Consider the following 20710-nt stretch of genomic DNA (forward strand, 5'->3'; position numbering starts at 1 on the left):
TTTTTTATTTTATGCAACGTTCCCCAACAAACCCACCTACTCGAGTTTAAGCTTTTGTCACTCTCGCAACCCACCATAAGGGAATCATGAACGTATTGCAACACCCTACAACGGGGATCCTCACGTTTGCGCGAGACGGAGGGCGTCGTTGACAGTGCCATAAATAAAATATACAATCATACCAACCAAGATCATGATTAACCCATAGGACAAAACAGATCTACTCAAACATCATAGGATAGCCAAATATCATTGGGAAATAATATATGGAGTTGAGCACCATGTTTAAGTAGAGATTACATCGGGGAGAAGGGGCGTTACACCGCTGCATAGAGGGGGAGAGAGTTGGTGTTGACGGTAGCAAGATTGTTGATGTAGATCGTCGTCACGATCCTAGCCCCGGCGGCACTCCGGCGCCATCGGGAGAGAGGGCGAGAGAGCCCCCTCCTTCTTATTCTTCCTTGCCCCTCCCCCCCTAGATGGGAGGAGAGTTCCCCCTCTAGTCCATGGCCTCCATGGCAGCAGATCCCCTCCGAGATTGGATCCCCCTCTCTGTTCTCTTCTGTTTTGCGTTCCCAGATCTGGCCCTTCACGGTTTCTTAAATTTCCGGAGATCCGTAACTCCGATTGCGCTGAAATTTTTACACGATTTGTTTCCATAAATTATCTTTATTGCGCCAGAAGAAGGGCCCCAACCGACCTTCGAGGAGGGCACAAGACACCTGGGCGCACCTGGCACCCCCAGGCGCGCCCTGGTGGTTTGTGGGCATTGTGGGCCCCCGTTTGCGTTGATTCCACCTCCCAAAAATCACATATATTCCAAAATAATTCACTGTAAATTTTTATCGCGTTTGGACTTCGTTTGATATGGATTTTCTGCCAAACAAAAAACCTGCAGAAAACAGGAACTGGCACTGGGCACTGGATCAATAGGTTAGTTCAATAAATCATATAAATTGTTGCCAAAAATATGTAAAAGTTGTATAATGTTGGCATGAAACAATAAAAAATTATAGATACGACGGAGACGTATCAACGCGCGCCCTCCCGCACAAGCTCGGGCAAAGTGGGCTCCATGGTTGCCAATCTGCAGAGGGGGCTGTGAGGTTAGAGGGAGAAGGGGGAGAAGAGGAAGATGAGGAGAAGAGGAGGCTGGGCGCGGGGTCTCACCGGCGAGCGGTGACACGAGCACAGAGCGATGACTCAAGGTTTACAACAGACCACTTGTGGTTGAACGGATTTCAACAAGGGCCAAGTTACATCAAGGTGAAGATGGCTACGAGTTGTTCGATCAAAAACAAATTTGACGACCATAAAAGCGGTTGAAGCGCGCGGCTTCACCTGTCGAGTGAACGCTAGCATTTTCCCTTGATTTTTTGCATTGAATGTTGACTTTTTACCTTTTTTCATCCTATTGATTTAGTGAAAGTGGCACATAGAACACAAATGATGTTTGTTCGGTGAGTTTGGCCCACAAAGCTCATCCGAGAGGTTTAGAAACCCAAAGGTTATAGCCTCCCATAACTCATAGGCTAATTAAGTCTCGTTATTTATTTGTATCACATGACAAAAATCTTTGTGATGATTATCTGTGTTCAACGAGACCGTCTGCATAATTCAATTAGCTTAGCTTACTAGACCCCATACCTTTGCAACGACGACCCTTTTTTTTTCCTTTTTTTTTGTTCTTGAAATAATAGATGGAAACAACTCTCTCACTTTAGACACATTCCAAATTATTACAATATCATACAAGTCATAAGAGAAGTGAAAGCAACAAGCTACCAACCCAGCGATATTCATAATATTAATATTATTTATGAACGAGGAATAAACATCGAAAGACTTGCTGTTAGTCATCTTGTCAACGTGACGCTCCGAGAGGTCTAAAGGAAAGCACACACTCATTTTTGAAGGCTTTTCTCATGTTCTTTTTCTAACTTTTCAAATCTCGTGGCTTAAGTATGATGAGTGTGATGTCACTATATTAGCGAACAGTTTTTTTTGGGTTTTCTTACAAGCAGTTGTATCACATTGTAACTACTTCCGGTTTCCTTTAATCCTCAAAGTCAAAAGAAAAAAAGAAAGAAAAAGGAAAAAGGAGACCTTGTGCTTGCCTTGCCCCTAAATTCGGCCCTTCGTCCCACCCCTTTGCCCAGCCAGCCGCCCGAGCCCCCAGGCGTTGCTCCGCCCCGACCGCCCCCACCAATCCCCATCCATCGTCGCAACGCTATCCACACCCTCCGCCCCGCCCCTGCGCCTCCTCCTCCGCCCGCCGCCGCCGCCGCCGCCGTCCGTCCAGGCGAGATCTTACAATGGAGCTCTCCCTCGTCTCCGCGAGGCCCTTGCCCCGCGCCGCCGCCTCCCCGCTCCTCTTCGCCCCGCTCAAACCATTGCCCCTCCTCCGCTTCCCGCCACGGAAGCGCACCGCCTTCGCCCGCCTCCGCAGCCGGCGGTCTCGCCGCGTGGCGGCCTCGGGGGAGGGGGAGGGCGACGCCGCGGACCGGGACGAGGAGGTGTTCGGCGGCCGGAGTGAGCAGGTGTTCGGGGGCCGGAGGGAGCTCACCGGCGTGCAGCCGCTCGTGGAGGCGCTGCCGCCAGTCGCACGGACGGCGGCGGAGCTTGCGGTCGCCGTGGCGGCCGTGGCGGCGGGCTACGGCATCGGGCTCCGCGCTGGCGGCGGCAACCGGGCCGCGGCGTTCGCGGGCGCGGCCGTGCTTGGTGGGGCCAGCGTCGCGGCTGCTGTCGCGGTGAACTCTGTAGTGCCAGAGGTCGCCGCTGTCGGATTGCACAACTACGTAGCCGGCCATGACGACCCCACCAAGCTGGAGGCCAGCGAGGTGGAGGCCATCGCGAACAAGTGAGTTTGGATTGCCTCCTTATAGTCGCTGCCTTCGTTGTATCCCTGCGTCGTTTATATCAGCTATAAGTTTTTTTTAAATAGATTATACCAGCCATTTGATCATCTCAACATTTTGTTTTGCTCGTTTTTTCTTGTATCAATTTAGGCTTGCAATGTAGTTTCTGCAAACCCATTTACTTTTGAAACTCCAAACCTGTTAGGGGACTAGCAACATTGTCGTGTATGCTTTTTCTGTAAAAGATGAAAAATATTACTGGGGCTATCGTTAAATGTAAGACGGGAGGAGACCTAAGATTCTTTAGGGTGATGTGAACTTACATTTAAGTATTGGATGCATCTCTCTTTCTGCATTATCTTATCCTTTTCTTATTTATTTTTAGATACGGAGTTAGTACACAAGATGCAGCCTTCAAAACAGAGCTCTGTGACTTGTATGGCAGGTAAACCTCTTGATACACGTGATGTTCAGTTGCTTTCCATGATGATTGTGAAAACATGTATGCACAGAACGACCAGATAAATACTGGATTCTATGCAATCTTACTCTTGGATGGGAGTATTTGTACTGCCATATTTTCTAGTACATGGCTACACCTCTCTTAGCAATCACCCCCTCCTGTCCAGAAAAGGGGCCACTTCTGACAATTTGTAAACAACAGCATGCAATATTGAAGTTTGTACCATAATATTTCTGTAAATGGTACAGATCTATAATATGGTGGAAGTACTGTGAATGTTGATGACTATTCACCGTATTATTTTCATATGGTGAATCTACCAATTTAATATACATTGGTAGGTTCACACATATTCACATGAGCACGATTCAACTCGAATTTTTCGTATGATTCTTTGATATTGCATTCAGTTAACTCAGTTCTTGAATATACTACTCAACTAAAACCACAACGAGAATTATGGAACGGAGGGAGTACCTTTTTGATAAGCACTTCTAAATTCACGTTGGTGTTGAACATTTACTGTCTTTAGAAATCGGACACTATCCACATCTTACCAATTTTGCAATGTGATATTTGAGCTTCACGTGGTTTCATGCTCCTGAACATTTGTCATTCGCTCATTCTTTCTCCTATCTTCTTTTTTTCCTGCAGCTTTCTTTACTCAGTACTTCCTCCAGGAGATGAAGATCTCAAAGGTAATGAGGTTGAGGTCATTGCAAAATTTAAAAGAGGCCTTGGACTCGATGATGTAGATGCTGCAAATATGCACATGGAGGTATTCCCTCGTGATCCAAGCCTTTTTATTACATCTTGGTATCCCATATTGTTTTCAGATGTTTGTATTATCTTTAGTCACTGTTTTCACAATTGCAATATTTTCCGTCTGCCTGTTTATTCCTTCCACTTTGCCCATTTCAATAGATTGGTAGACGCTTATACAGAGAGAGGTTGGAAACAAGGGACCGTGATGCTGACATTGAACAGCGGCGGGTAATTGTTTCTGCTTTGAAGTAAATACATGGATACTTAAAACCGTATGTAGATCCTAATAGTAACCATGGAAATATTTCATAGGCATTTCAAAAGTTGATATATGTGTCAAATCTTGTCTTTGGAGACGCATCAGCCTTCCTACTTCCATGGAAACGTCTTTTCGGGATCACTGATTCTCAGGTACATTAATATACATTGTTTTACCTTTGTGCATGGCATGTCTCTGTTTATGATTTCATGGTATCTTTCCGGGATCACTGATTCACAGGTACATTAGTATACATTGTTTTACCTTTGTGCATGCCATTTCTCTGTTTATGATTCATCTCATGGAGAAAGCAGAACGTTACCTCCATTATGGTGTTTATTATTTTTGCTAAACTTTGAAGTGTAATTGCACTCATTTTCTAACTACGTTGTTACTGTAAGAGACCTCCTGAAGCTAGTGTTTCACCCTTCATAATGCAATAGGTGATCTTCGCATGCTCATTTTGTCATGGCCAATTTTAATATCTACATATGTACCATGATTGAAGGGGAGCCTTGGCGCAGTGGTAATGCTGCTGCCTTGTGACCATGAGGTCACGGGTTAAGTCCTGGAAACAGCCTCTTGCAGAAATGTAGGGAAAGGCTGCGTACAATAGACACAAAGTGGTTGGACCCTTCCCCGGACCCTGCGCAAGCGGGAGCTACATGCACCGGGTTGCCCTTTACATATGTACCATGATTACAAATTTGTTGCCCTGATTGGCCGTGCATATCAGTCTGCGAGACATACATGATCCACTGAGGTGAAAAACTAAAAATTCTCCATGAAAAATAGATATGCAATGTAATGTTATGCACTATGACACATGCATTGTTACTTGTACCAAAAATAGACAGACTGACTGTACATGTTTAGTGTCGTTGTTTCTTGACTAGCATGATCAAACTTATAAAGTTTGAGTAGATTGTTTCAGGCTGAATGTAGTAGTTGAAAGGGAAGATCTTCTGTGCTGATAAAGATGAAGACGTAGATTGCTTTAACATGTGCAAATCGCACATTCACATAGCTCAGATGTTTTTTCTCATAGAACATGTCTTTTGAACTGCTTGCTCATCTCTTGTTACTTTGGTGCATAGTTTCTGTGTGTCTGTGTCTTGTTTGACATCATGGTTGTTTTGTTACATTTTCATAATCTTTTTGGCAGATCGACATTGCTATGCGGGATAATGCCAAAAATTTGTACGCGATACAGCTCAAGTCTATTGGTAGAGGTATCGCTGAAACACATTGTCTTTTGTAAGCATTAGTTCCATTCTTAGCTCATATCGTGCTTACAAGGTTTGTCATTCAAGTAGATTAAATTTAGAGCAGGGTAGATAGCAAGGATATCCCCTGTATACTAATTACTTGATATATGACTTGTTGCGTTCCATGAATGTTCTCACCTGGACATATTCTGTTTTTCTAGGTCTGGACATAGGCACACTCATTGAAGTAAGGAGAGCCCAACTTGCGTGTAAACTTTCTGATGAGGTAACCCTTCTCTCTGGAAATTTACTGCTGGGTTGCTTTAGCATCATTTCATCAGTTCTTGGGGCATCTTGTCACCTATATCCAAATAGCATAAATCTAAGGATAGTATCTTGGACGCCATACAGGTTTCTATTTGATTGTTGACATCATTCTAAGTATGGCAAGACATGGCAGACAACGTCAATCTAAGCATATTCTGTTGTAGCATGTGCTGATATTTATATTTTGGCAGATTGCTGCTGACATGTTCAGGGAACATGCGAAGAAGTTGATTCAAGAAAACATTTCATCAGCTTTAGACATCTTGAAGTCGCGTAACAAAGCCACGTATGAAGCCTCTCTGCAAAACCTGCTGGATGATTTCATTAGTTGACAATTTCCATGAAAACATAGATGTATTAACTGCTAATCTGATGGTTTTAAGAAAAGGGAACTTATATTTTTGTTAAAGCCAACATATAGGTATTTTGTCTATTAGAATTTCCCCTGATATTATATTTGTGGAAAGTACTTCATAAGTAGCAATGATGAACTTTATTTCTCCTCCCTTCACAACAAGAGAGGCTTTCCACCTCATGAGCAAGTGATGTTATCAGTGTTTGCTGGCTTGTTCGAGTTGCAAGCTTTCAGTATTATTTTATATCATGAAGAATAGCATATAAACTCAACCCCGAGTTAAAAATCTTAGCTGTATTAATGTACGCACCATGCTGTTTATAAGGGAGACTAGGGTATGTTTGGTGGATTCATCTGCTTTAATATTAACTAGCAAATAATATTTTTCTACTATTACGGAAAACTGAGCTATCTGCACTCCCGAGGAAGTTTGAGAAATACTTTTCCAAGAAACCCCATTTGTTTTCGTTGTTCAGTTATTAGCAAATACATCAATATCTGTCAAGAAGTGTAAACCCTCTGAATCTTGCTACACTTAAATTTTTTGCATCTTATCAAATATCAATACAGAATGCTCAAATTTTTACCTCAGGACTAAATCATATTATCACTGCCTGCAGGAATAGCCCAACACAGGTTATTGAAGAAGTAAAGTGTGTCCTTGCATTTAATAGCCTTCTAACTGTACTGAGCAAGCACCCTCAAGGCGATCGATTTGCACGTGGGCTTGGACCTATTTCATTAGGTAAGTTAGTGAAGATTTTTGAATTCATATGTTGATGAGGTGGGCTGTCCTTGTGAATTCTTATTGGTTCTTCTGCATGGATTGCATAGCGGGAGAGCATGATCATGATAGAAGGGCTGGTGATCTAAAGACACTCTATAGGGCCTATGCAACAGATGTACTTTCAGATGGACCTGTTGATAATGAGAAGGTGATCACATGTTATTCACATTTTGTTTAGTTAGCTGATGCTCCATATGAGATGACAAGCTAAAATAAGTAATCAATAATTCCGTAGGTTTCTTATGAAATGGTTAACATAGATACCTATTATTGTGAAGCATATTGATTTAAGTAATCAGTGCAAGTTTGCAAGTCTATAGGATTTGGAAAATACAGTCTGGATTTTTTGTGGACAAAGTTATTTTTTAAGTGTACAAAGTTAGTCCATTGACCTATTATTGTGAAGCATATTGATTCAAGTGGACCAGTGCAAGTTTGCAAGACTGTAGGATTTGAAAAATACAGTCTGGATTTTATGTGGACAAAGTTAGTCAGTCTATTGACATATTTGGATCACATACAACTGTCTAGTCTGAAAGTGTTTGCACCCGGGATGAACAGTAACTCCACACCCATCTATGTCACACATCTTCTGTTTTGTACTCCCTCTGTAAACTAATATAAGAGTGTTATTCTAGTGATCTAAATGCTCTTATATTAGTTTACGGAGGGAGTAGTTCACATCATGTTAGATGCTGAATTAAACAAACAAAAGTGGTACCTGTTACTGTTGTTTTAGTGAATAATCTGTGTGTCCTAGGGCTACACATCAGTAACACATCAATAGTATTTTCTGGTCCGCATCAATTTAATACCAAGCCCTTGATCAGACCAGCAAGTTTTGACAAAAGAGAGAACATATACTCTGATTCAAGTAGAGTTTATGCCGATTCATGCTAACAAACTAATGCTTGGCAGAATTCCTGTTTTTCACAATAAGAACAACAAAAAGTGCCTCTCAAATGATTTTCACGCTGGCCCCTTGGAGACCTGATTTTCTGAAAATTTATCCATCAGCTGCCCTTTTTTAAGAGTTTATAAGTTGGATATGATTGTGAGACTCTAAATAGATGAGACATGGTCGTCCACATTTTATGCATCTCTGTTATTCTGCGGAGCTATTTTTTGTCAATTATATAGCTGGGAACAGTCATGATAGATAATAACAAGTACTTTGTTTTGTTGTCATTGTTCTGTAAAGGTTGCTTTAATCAAGATAAAATAATTTGAGAAGTACATAACCTAGCAATTGTATCACATCAGGCTGACAATTTTGTTTTTTCAACATGAACCGTCTTATATTTTTGCCCATGCTCTCTGACCATTGAGTCTAAAAACATATGGTAGCATCTTAACAAGATAAATCTTTACAACAACAACAACAACGAAGCCTTTTAACAAGATAAATCTTTCTGTGATTAAAAATTCCAGCTTACTCCTTTGAATGATCTGAGAAATATATTTGGACTGGGGAAGCGTGAAGCAGAAGCAATCATCTCAGATGTCAAATCTCAAGCATACAGAAAGAGACTTGCAAAATCCTTTAACACTGATTTGGCTGCAGCTCCTAGCAAAGCATCGTTCCTCCAAAATCTGTGCGAAGAGCTACAGTTTGATCCTGAACTTGCTAGCAAGATGCATGAAGGTACCACCTTGTCACTTGCTTCTAGTTTTACAGTGTAGCTCTATATTTGCTACAGTTTAATCCTTCTCTTGCTAGCAAGATGCGTACCATTCTGGAAAATCACGAGGCAAATTGAGAATCTGGTTTGACTAGGTTCTACTCTAAGTCTTTTTAGAGGTTCCACTACAAACTACATGCGGATGTATATAGACATATTTTAAAGTGTAGATTCACTCATTTTGCTCTGTATGTACTCCCTCCGTTCCTAAATATTTGTCTTTCTAGAGATTTCAACAAGTGACTACATACGGAGCAAAATGAGTGAGCCTACACTCTAAAATATGTCTATACACATCCGTATGTAATAGTCCATTTGAATCTCTAAAAAGACAACTATTTAGGAACGGGAGTAGTTCATAGTGAAATCTTTTAGAAGACTTATATTTAGGAACGGAGGGAGTATATGGTATCCTATATCCTTTTGCTGCATCAGTACACACAGTTATTCATTATGCACCATCAGACATTAGCTGTGGGCTGATACTGCTGCTTATTATTTTAGCTGCCAACATTTTACATTGACTATAGGAAGTAATATGCAGCAAGGGAACTGACTGCATTTACTTAATCTTGTTTTACATTGCTGGTCTTGTGTTGTACGAGCAGTTATGGATTTTTACCACTCCCTCCGATCCATAATAAGTGTCGTGGTTTTAGTTCAAATTTAAAAACCACGACACTTATTATAGATCGGAGGGAGTAGGAAAGAAAGACAAATATAATATGGCTATAATTATTGCCTTTGTATTTATGATTATCAGCGTGTATTAATGCTGCTTCATACTTCAGACATTTACAGACAGAAGCTTCAGCAGTTTGTAGCTGACGGAGAGCTGAGCAAGGATGAAACAGAAGCTTTGATGGCATTCCAAGTGCGTCTCTGCATTCCTCAAGAAACTGTTGATGCTGCTCATACTGACATCTGCGGTCAATTGTTTGAAAAGGTGATGTATTTTATTGTGCCTTTCATTAACACACTGCATAATTTTAGGTTCAAATCCAGATCTGCATTAGTTCAGCAAAGTTGATGGCCTGTTCTGTGTAAATATATTCTTACCCTTTTTAGGACATTGCAGGTTGTCAAGGAAGCAATTTTGTCAGTTGATGGATACAACGCTGATAGACGAGAGGCAGTTAGGAAAGCAGCACAGGGTCTAAACTTGAAAAAGGAGGCTGCTATGACCATCTTTAGTAAAGCAGTATGCCTCTTCCCTAAAAATTAGGCTATATAGATTGGCCTATATTCTTCTGTAGAAACTACTACTATGTATATCTTTTGGTATATTCCAACTGCAGATCCAATTAATTTTCTGTATTGCCAAATTCAAATGGCAGGTACGGAAGTTATTCCTGAACTACATTCAGAAAGCAAAAGCAGCTGGGAATCGCATTGAACAGGCAAAAGAGTTGAAGAAGTTAATTTCCTTCAACACAGTTGTTGTAAGTGAACTTTTGGCTGATATTAAAGGAGAGGTAACAACTGCTGAACCTGCAACATCAAGTGCGACCACAGAACCTGAAACGACTGAATCTGAGGGTGAGGATGAGGACTATGAATGGGAATCACTGGAAACATTAAAGAAGACAAGGCCTGATAAAGAGCTAAAAGAAAAGCTGGGCAAGTCAAGTCAGAAAGAGATAACCCTCAAGGATGATCTTCCATTGAGAGATAGAGCTGAGCTGTATCAAACGTATTTGATGTTCTGTATCACCGGGGAGACTACTAATGTTTCATTCGGGACAGCAATCTCCAGTAAGAAAGACGATTCAGAGTATTTAATGCTAAAGCAATTGGGACACATACTTGGTTTAACCCGCAAAGAAGCTCAAGATGTCCACATTAAGCTGGCAGAAAAAGCATTTGTGCAACAGGCTGAAGTGGTTCTAGCTGATGGGAAGTTGACAGAATCCAAGGCTGACCAGCTTGCAACGATACAGAAGCAGGTTGGTTTGCCATCTGAGCATGCACAGAAAATCATTAAGAGCATCACAACGACGAAGTTGTCTAGTGCAATTGAAGCTTCTATATCGCGGGGACAGATTGGTATACAGCAGGTCCGAGGATTGAAAGATGCAAATTTCGAGCTGGACAGCTTGATTTCAGAACCGTTGCGAGAAACCATTTACAAAAAGTGTGCTGAGGAGATATTCTCATCAGGCACAGGTGAATTTGATGAAGAGGAAGTGTATGTAAAGATGCCAGCTGATCTTATCATAAGTGCTGAGAAGGCCAGGTCGATTGTTCAGGACATTGCGAAGGTTAGGTTGGAGAACGCCCTTGTCCAGGCTGTTGCTTTGCTTCGGCAGAAGAAGAGAGATGGTGTGGTACGTACCGTGTGCCCCTTGTCTGCTTGTTTTGTTAAATTTACATAATTGCTCCTAGAGATATAGGTATAATAACATCTGCTAGATTATACTCCTGCAGATTTCTTGAAGTTTGTGGTGAAATTTTTCATTGCTTCGTATCTGATGCAGATTTCATCACTGAACGACCTGCTCGCATGTGATGCTGCCGTGCCTGCTTCGAAGCCTTTGTCATGGCCCACTCCGCGAGAGCTTGACGACCTGTACTGCGTGTACATGAAGAGCATTCCGAAGCAGGATAAGCTGTCAAGGTTGCAGTATTTACTCGACATCAGTGCCGAGAAGGCTGAGGACCTTCGGGATGCGGCGACAGCAGGCACGTTGCCTCAAACAGCAGGTCAAGAGGAAGAAGAGTTGGCGTTCTAGAGGGGATGATGATGGGAAGAGGCACTTTTTTGTTAGGTAGCCAGCAGAGTCGAGCTCCTGCCAGACGCGGTGCTGTGGCGCCAATAGCTGCTGTTGTAGCTAGGCATGGTTTTGAGAAGCAACGCATTATCCTGACATGCATAAGTATTTGTATAGACAGATTTGACACCACAAGGTGGCAGTTTTCTGCTGCATTCTTTCAAACCATACTGAAACCGTTTTCTGTTTCTCCTTTGCGCTTTTTGGCCTCTTGGTCATGTACCACAGTCACTGCAGGTCCTTTTGTAATAAATGTGGTTTGTTAAGGTTGGTCGTAATGGTAGTATCATAAACAATATCATGCATGCCAACTAGACTTTTTTTATGATGTGGTACAATTAAATGGAGAAAAAGAGAATGTGTATCAAGCATGCCAACTAGGTTTTTTTATGGTGTGGCACACAATTAAAATGGAGAAAGAGAGAATGTGGTATCATATTAAATGGTATACTACTTTGTGTTATACTCCCTCCGTTTCTAAATATTTGTCTTCTTAGAGATTCAAATGGACTACCATATACGGATGCATATAGACATATTTTAGAGTGTACATTCACTCATTTTGCCTCGTATGTAGTCACTTGTTGAAATTCACTCATTTTGCTTCGTATGTAGTCACTTGTTGAAATCTCTTTGAAATTCACTCATTTTGCTTCGTATGTAGTCACTTGTTGAAATCTCTAGAAAGACAAATATTTAGGAACGGAGGGAGTACATGACACTTAATAAGGTAACATGAGATGTACTAACTTATACTATGCATGACGGGAGTAGTATCAGACACTAGTACAATATGCATGATACTAGTATATGATACTCCCCGTTACCGACAACCTAACTTCTATCATATGCCAAGCATGTTCTGTCTTTCCCAGATAGCTAAAAAAGCTCTGCAACAAGGAATAACAAATTAACCAACTCAAATCAAATAAAGCTTCCTGCAAAATCAACTACTCCCTCCGTTCTTAAATATAAGTCTTTGAAGAGGTTTCACTATGGACCACATACGGATGTATAAAGATGCATTTTATGTGTAGATTCACTCATTTTGCTCCGTATGTGGTCCATAGTAAAATCTCTTCAAAGACTTATTTAGGAACGGAGGGAGTAATTTTTTTTACCAATGAAAATACGGCATCTCATGTGGCACCAAATCTTCACTCCTAAAATTTAAATACCATCATTTTTTGTGAGAATCAACTCATGTTTTGCCCATTTTCTTTACATTACACCATATTTTGCCATTTTGTCTGTCAATTTGTGAATTGAATTCAGACCTTAGATTTTATGACATGGTATATATGTTCATCTCTAGTCACAGCTTTTTAATGTGTTTTTGGTTGCCTGGTACACCTCAAAGGTGCTAGTGCCTAATATTACCCCAGCAGCAGTAAAAAATCCAAGTGACATTTTCTACAATCAAAGAACGTCTGTTACAAGTTACTACAACATATCTCTGCAGGGCACAAACATCTACAGCTGAATAAATGCAACACTTGGACCAGAACAAAGACAGAAACAGTGAACAGCAGTTGCAAACTGCAGAAGCATCGATAAGATGTACAATGGCATTATCAGCTGATGCCAACGGGTGCAACGCTGTCAGGTTTGTGGTTTACACATTATCAGGCCAAAATTCCCTGAAGAAAGCAATTTCGAATTCCCTCTCTTGTGCTCTCTTCTCCTCTTCCTGCATCTTTCGTATCCTCTTTGCGGCCAACTTTGCCTTCTTCGTTGCCGGCGCGTCCTGCTGATAATAGCAACATTTTGTGGCATTAAGTCAGATATTGATGAAAAAAGAAAATCAGATCAGTGATGACTACAAGTACGCTGGTTCGAGATGCAGAAATGTACAAGGACACATCAGTATTATCTTCTAAACCTTACAAATACTCCGCGGAAAGAAATTGATGAGCATCCAATATAACATGTTACGTTTGTTCAATTTAACTATATATAAACACATACACTTTTTTCAATAGTACCACACAAAGGATCTGTAATCAGTAAATAGTACTCCCTCTGTTCACTATTATAAGACGTTTTGGACATCTCAATATAGCTACATACGGATTGAAATGAGTGAATAAACACATTAAAACATGTCTATATACATCAGATTCATGAAAAAGTTAGAGCATCTTGTAATAGTGAACGGAGGTAGTAGTAAACAAATTTTGTGAAATCGGCGGAACCTATGAACTACAACAAAACAGTTCTTGGAATCAAGTCAACAAGAATGCTTTGCTCACCTTGGGTCTTTTACTAGGAGCTGTTTCAACATCATCCTCGACCTTTGGCTTTGGCTTTGGTTCTTTGGAACCTAAACCGCGTTTGTTGTTCTCGACACGAGTTTCTACTGGTTCCAACCGCCCCTGTTTCATGACAGTTTGGCAAAGTGAGTACACAAACAGAAATAATACAGGAGTAATTAGGCAATTATAAGCAACAAGCCAGCTTCTACCAAGTGTGTAATCACGATTTGTTATATACAGCAGACGGCCAACCACGCATTTGTTGTTTTAAAACCCATGGATGTGTTCAGTTAGACACATACTCCCGAGCTTGTGAACTGAACCAAGATTATACAAGAAGCAAAGGTAAGTTGTTTATAGTTAACAAATTCAAGCATTTAGCTGTACTTGTCCGATTGTGATCATTACCCAGAAACCAAACTAATTTCAGCACGCCCTTTATCATTTTGTTAAGTCCACAATATGAGACAATTTGATACGCAATGATCTCAAAGATAAGCAATAAGACACAACACTGGAGAAACACAGAACAATTTGATTCACAATGGATCATATAATCTAGTACCAAGAATAGAAAAACAAGGAGAACTAAGCCTCGCGTTGGGAGTACGATGCTACAACTAACACAATTATCCCTAAAATCAACATACGGATTGGGTGAAAATGGACAGATGAGATCTTGATCGGGGAGAAGAGAAAAGAGAACAGAGACACGGACCTGCTCCTGCGCACCGAGGCCGGTGCCCTCCTTCCACCCGGATTTCTTCAGCAGCTGCAGCAACCCAAGAACACACGACCATCAGGCTCACGCAGGGCAACAAAGCATCAAACCCTAATCCTCCGCGAGGGGAGGGAGGGAAGGATGGATGGGCAGCAGAAGAAACCAAGCGAGGGACGGACCTGGAAGCCGATGTTAGAGGAGCCGATGGACGACATCGTCTCTCTCACCGGGCGAACGCGGCGCCCCTCTGCCTCCGCTCGCCGCGCGCTTCACCGGCTCTCTCTCCTCTCCCCGTTTCAGGCGTCGCGTGCGCCGCTTTGGTTTTACTTCTCTGGTCTGGTCTCCGTCTCACGGGTCCTTGCCGTGTCCGGCTCGTTCACGAGTCGGTTCAGACCCGCTCGATCACAGGCGTCCGTCGCGTATCGGACGGCCAATCAAACGAACCAGGCTTACATATAACCCCATCTCCACCCCCCATGGGCCGCGACATTGCCCGACCAACCAAAGCTCCCAATCCACGCCGCCGCCGCCACCGCTGCCGACGAAACAGGTCATAATTCTCGGCGACCGGCGAACGAGGGCAAGATGCAGATCTTCGTGAAGACGCTGACGGGGAAGACGATCACGCTGGAGGTGGAGTCGTCGGACACGATCGACAACGTCAAGGCCAAGATCCAGGACAAGGAGGGGATCCCGCCGGACCAGCAGCGGCTCATCTTCGCCGGGAAGCAGCTGGAGGACGGGCGCACGCTGGCCGACTACAACATCCAGAAGGAGTCGACGCTGCACCTGGTCCTCCGCCTGCGCGGCGGCGCCAAGAAGCGCAAGAAGAAGACCTACTCGACGCCCAAGAAGGTCAAGCACGAGCGCGAGAAGACCCCGCTCGCCGTGCTCGGCTACTACAGGGTGGACGACGCCACGGGCAAGGTGGAGAGGCTGCGCAAGGAGTGCCCCAACCCGGACTGCGGCGCCGGCACCTTCATGGCGGCGCACGCCGACCGCCACGCCTGCGGCAAGTGCGGCCTCACCTACGCCTACGCAGAGGCCCAGAGCCCAGAGATCGACAGTGATTGATCAGGTGGTCTGATTCGATGACGGAGTTGATTAGCGCCATGAATTCCGTGTACGTCTGGTAATGATTTTTTCAATGGATATTTGTGGTTAGAACAATTATTCTGGATATTTTTCTCAATTAGTCATCAGTAAGCATGTTTTGGTCTGAATTGGAATGTGCTTTGGCATGCATCGTGACTTGATTGGCGACACTTGTGATCGGAGGGAGTAGTAGGCAGTATCCCTTCATCATATCAGATGCTTTGTTTGTGTTTTGAAGTCAATGGAAACTTCTATTGATTGGGAGTTACGGAGTACAATTTATATGGACTGGAGAGACGCGACGATCCGAGAGGATGCGTCAGTTTCAGGGGATACGAGAGAGAGAGAGACCTCCGTTGCGCGAGGAACCACAATGACGGTTGGGCAAGGGAAGATTCCCCACTAATTACATGTGCTAATTAATCACAACACTTCCTCTAATCTACGCTCTACCATGTAGAATCTTCTCATAATTGTCCAGGCGTTGTCATCATCTCAATAGAATTCTTCTCCAAAAGCTCTTCATTAAAATCATTGATAAGAACCTCAAACATAAACTCACAAAGAGAGATAGCGTAATGTGATGTTTAAACAATGATTTTTCACATGATTTAACTTGCAAATGTTTATTTCCCCGTTTTTCTGAAGATCATGGGAAAAAAACCACTTAGGAGAAATATGTGAGTGATATTACTCTTGTTGAATCCTGTTTGCATCTGTGATAATGGTAGGTGATTTTATCAATCATTCTGCGAAGCCACACACATTTGCATGTTATTTCAAATAATGAAATTATTTCAGAATGATTGGTAGATGTTGCCACCAAAGTCTGTTTTGAAGACTTCCATGACATAACAGTACCACCATGTAGGAACACAAAGCCGACAAAGCAGGCTTGTGATCTGGCATTACGGGGATAAGATAAATAGCCAGCATCTACGTATCCAATCATATCAGAGTCCGATTTCTCTGGAACTGGAAAAATAGGCCAAGATCCTTTGTGCCCCGGAGATATTGAAAGATATTCTTCACTCCAGACCAATGGCGTTTGGTGGGAGCTGCGTTGTGTTTAGTAAGTAGATTCACTGCAAATGCAATATCAGGTCTTGTGCAATTTGCAAGATACATAAGCGCTCCAACAACACCGAGGTATGGAACTTCAGGTCCCAACGCCTCTTCTCCATCATCCCTTGGCCTCGCCCCAACAACACCGAGGTATGGAACTTCAGGTCCCAACGCCTCTTCTCCATCATCCCTTGGCCTGAATGAATCTTTCTCTACATCTAGAGAATGAACCGCCATAGGAGCTTTAGATGGGTAGGATTTGTCCATATTGAATTTCTCCAGTATTTTTTGGATAAAGGCAGCTTGGGGCGTGTTCAGAAACGGCCCAGCTCCTCCGAATCCTTAACTCCCACTCCTCCTCCCCTAAATGCTGCTCCTGCTAAAAAATAGCGCCAGAAAAAACTGTTCGGGAGGCAGCTCCGCTCCCGATTCACGAGGAGAGACAGAAGCGACCGAGTCGGACGTGGCCACTCGAACCGTTTTCACTTGGCGGTGGCAGTTCTTTTGTAAATTTTATCAACTCCATGTTTTGACGATCTGAGATCCTGGAAATCGTCGCTCCGCGCAATTGTACCACGGCCCGCTCTGCTCCAGATTTTTTGCTCCGAAGAGTTTGAGCGTTCGGCGCCGCTCCCCGGGCTCTGGAAGCGGAGTTGAGGAGTGGAGAGAGCCTAAACACGCTCTTGGTGTACCATGATTTCCGAGGGAAGGTGCTCAAGTTGAATACCTAAGCAAAATTTGGTTTTACCCAAATCCTTCATCTTAAATTCCATCTTTAGGTGATTGCGTGCTTCATCAATGTCTGGTGTGTTGTCAATGATGTTGAGTTCATCAACGTACACAGAAATGATGCAAAATCATGTAAAGGACTTCTTGATGAAAACACATGGGTAATCACTACTATTGGAGTAACCTTTCTGAAGAAGGAACTACCCTACATGGCCACCCATGTAGGTCGAGATTATCTCTGGTTCACCCATCTAGGTCAAGATGATCACCAAAGAGTTTGAGGTGCTTGCCATCATTGGCCACAATTACCCTACATGGGCCATGGACAAATAAATCAGTCTTGCGTCCCGCGCGATAGCGCGTGCAATCCAGGCCCCCGAGACTCCTCACCTAGCCAGAGCCACGCTGCTGACAGAACATCAGAATTATGTTGCTTTATTCATCATAAGGCACCATATTCATCCAGATTTCAAGTCCGAGTATTTACAAGAGGAGTCTCCTAGTACTTTGTTTTCGGCCCTCAAAACGAGGTATGAACAACAAAAGGCAGTTGTCCTGCCAGAAGCACTCCATGATTGGACTCATCTCCGTCTTTAGGATTTCAAGTCCATTGGTGAGTACAATCATGCAGTTCATAAGATATATTTCAAACTACGCTTTTGTGAGAAGGAACCTACTGATGCGGAGAAGATAGGGAAGACTTTGTCTACTATGCTCCCATCAGATCAGATCTGTTGGGAAAAGTTGCAAGGAAAACAAAACAAAAGTTCTACGCACACGCAAGATCTATCCATGAAGATGCATAGCAACGGGAGGGGAGAGTGTGTCTATGTACCCTCGTAGACCGTAAGCAGAAGCGTTTGTTAACGTGGTTGATGTAGTCGAACTTCTTCGCGAGCCAACCGATCGAGTAACAAACGTACGACACCTCCGCGTTCAGCACACGTTGAACTCGGTGACGTCCTCGCCTTCTTGATCCAGCAAGACGGCGAAGTAGTGGATGAGTTCCGGCAGCACAACGGCGTGGTGACGGTGATGCTATCTCTGCATGGCTTCGCCTAAGCACTATGAAAATATGACCGATGGACGAAACGGTGGAGGGGGGCGCCGCACACATCTAAGAGATTGTCGTGATGTTGTGTGGTGCCCCCTCCCACACACACACACACACACAGAGAGATATATATGTGGGGGAGAGGGGAGGCAGCCAAGGGGCGCCCCAAGTGTGGCCAAATCCATGATACGTCCATTTTGCATCATGTTTTCCTACTGTTATTTATATTGTTTTTATGCATAATAATGCCTTTTGGGAGTAATTATAATGCCTTTTCTCTCATAATATGCAAGGTTCACTCAAAGAGGGAGAATACCGGCAGCTGGAATTCGGGACCTGGAAAAGCTACGTCAGGCCACCTATTCTGCACATCTCCAAATGAGCTGAAACTTCACGAGGAATTTTTATGGAATAAATAAGAATTGTTGGAGCAAATAAGTACCAGAGGGGCTCACCTAGGCGTGCCAGGGAGCCCAAGCGCGCCCTGGTGGGTTGTGCCCTCCTCGGCCCACCTCTGGTGCCCCTCTTCTGGTATATAAGCCATTTTGACCTAGAAAAAAAAATAAGTGGAAGACTTTCGAGACAAAGCACCGCCGCCTCGAGGCGGAATTGGGGTAGGATCACTTTTGCCCTCTGGCGGAGCGATTCCGTCGGGGGAACTTCCCTCCCGGAGGGGGAAATCATCGTCATCATCATCACCAACAACTCTCCCATCTCGGGGAGGGAAATCTTCATCAACATCTTCAACAACACCATCTCCTCTCAAACCCTCGTCCATCTCTTGTGTTCAATCTTTGTTCCGGAACTATAGATTGATGCTTGTGGGTGACTAGTAGTGTTAATACATCTTGTAGTTGATCACTATATGGTTTATTTGGTGGAAGATTATATGTTCAGATCCATTATGCTATTTAATACCCCTCTGATTATGAGCATGATTATCATTTGTGAGTAGTTACTTTTGCTCTTGAGCTCACGGGAGAAATCTTGTTGCAAGTAATCATGTGAACTTGATATGTGTTTGATATTTTGATGGTATGTATGTTGTGATTCCCTTAGTGGTGTCATGTGAACGTCGACTACATGACACTTCACCATACTTGGGCCTAAGGGAATTCATTGTGGAGTAGTTATTAGATGATGGGTTGCGAGAGTGACATAAGCTCCAAGGGTCGCAATCCATTCTTTCCGGGCAAGCCAGTTCAGTTCCTTTCTGGTAGCAAGAGATCCCATATCAGATTAAGTAAAGGGATTACCTAGCTAGCGCATATCGAAGAGTTGGAGACTTCCTGCCACTATAGAAAAAGCCGTTGATGGATCAATTTCTGTAGGTGGGTCTCAACTCGGATCGAGACATTCGGATTTGCCGATGAAGAGTACTGCCTTGGAGGGCTAGGGGTTGTAGGGGAAGAACCACCTTTTGTAGGTAGCAAAACATCTCACTCAATAACTAAATTAGAGTTCGATCTTTTACGTTTGTGTTGTCTTTTTGCATTTTTGTTTCGATCTGACATCAGATCTGAGTTATTGTTCACTAACAAGTAATCGCGGAGATTCGTGCCGGAACGTCCACTTTACATTTTAAAGAAAGGGTGCAAAAGCATATTTATTCTGAATTAGACGACGAAATGCACTGTAGTACTGATGTTTACCATGCGCCCGAATATCAATATGGTAATCTTCGCCGATTATGCGCTACTTCGTATGGGGCTGATTTGTATCCAAAAGTTTAATAATAATATTAGATTTATTCTTAATACTTTCTTGTAGTTGCAGGTTAATCAGAAGTAGGAGGTTTGTTCAAGTAAGAGCATCACCTAAGCACTAGTCCACCCACATATCAAATTATCAGAGTAGGAAACACAAATCAAACCAACATGATGAAAGTGACTAGATGAAATTCCCGTGTACCCTCAAGAACGCTTTGCTTATCATAAGAGACTGTTTTGGCCTGTCCTTTGCCTCAAAAGGATTGGGCTACCTTGATGCACTTCTGTTACCGTTACGGTTACTTGCTCGTTACAAATTACCTTGCTATCAAACTACTCGTTACTTATAATTTCAGTGCTTGCAGAGAATACCTTGCCGAAAACTACTTGTCATTTCCTTCTGCTCCTCGTTGGGTTCAACACTCTTACTTATCGAAAGGACTATGATTGATCCCCTATAATTTCAAGGCTCTTTTCTGGTACCGTTGCCGGGGAGTGAAGCGCTCTTGGTACGTGGAAATCGGTAAGGAAAAATTATTACTACATTCTGAAATTTATTGTCACTTGTTACTATGGAGAACAATCCTTTGAGGGGTTTGTTCGGGGT

At 43.0% G+C, this 20710-nt stretch overlaps 3 protein-coding genes across 4 annotated transcripts; 2 read left to right on the plus strand and 1 right to left on the minus strand.

The window, feature by feature from the left end:
• Positions 1-2165: 2165 nt before the first annotated feature.
• On the plus strand, positions 2166-11753 carry LOC119334317 (protein TIC110, chloroplastic-like). Its single transcript, XM_037606906.1, has 15 exons — positions 2166-2860; positions 3244-3303; positions 3976-4099; positions 4246-4314; positions 4399-4497; positions 5511-5577; positions 5775-5839; positions 6072-6166; positions 6856-6980; positions 7070-7170; positions 8454-8667; positions 9496-9650; positions 9783-9905; positions 10042-11031; positions 11182-11753. The coding sequence occupies exons 1-15, from the start codon at positions 2316-2318 to the stop codon at positions 11434-11436; spliced, it is 3087 nt and encodes a 1028-aa protein (XP_037462803.1). The 5' UTR covers positions 2166-2315; the 3' UTR covers positions 11437-11753.
• A 1113-nt stretch (positions 11754-12866) lies between these two features.
• LOC119334335 (G patch domain-containing protein 11-like) lies at positions 12867-14804 on the minus strand. 2 transcript variants are annotated; one of them, XM_037606929.1, is made up of 4 exons: positions 14631-14804; positions 14449-14502; positions 13728-13850; positions 12867-13222 (listed from the first exon to the last, which is right to left on the minus strand). In XM_037606929.1, the coding sequence occupies exons 1-4, from the start codon at positions 14664-14666 to the stop codon at positions 13091-13093; spliced, it is 345 nt and encodes a 114-aa protein (XP_037462826.1). In that variant the 5' UTR covers positions 14667-14804; the 3' UTR covers positions 12867-13090. The 2 variants fall into 2 exon arrangements, with proteins under 2 accessions (XP_037462826.1, XP_037462821.1); XM_037606924.1 differs by having other exon boundaries at positions 12867-13225; positions 14631-14800.
• A 115-nt stretch (positions 14805-14919) lies between these two features.
• LOC119334324 (ubiquitin-40S ribosomal protein S27a-2-like) lies at positions 14920-15674 on the plus strand. The gene has a single exon (XM_037606914.1). It carries the CDS (start codon positions 15037-15039, stop codon positions 15523-15525), a length of 489 nt encoding a protein of 162 aa, XP_037462811.1. The 5' UTR covers positions 14920-15036; the 3' UTR covers positions 15526-15674.
• The last annotated feature ends 5036 nt before the right edge of the window (positions 15675-20710 follow it).

This window comes from Triticum dicoccoides, chromosome 1B, assembly GCF_002162155.2.
Source record: "Triticum dicoccoides isolate Atlit2015 ecotype Zavitan chromosome 1B, WEW_v2.0, whole genome shotgun sequence".
In the NCBI taxonomy this organism is placed as follows: Eukaryota; Viridiplantae; Streptophyta; class Magnoliopsida; order Poales; family Poaceae; genus Triticum; species Triticum dicoccoides.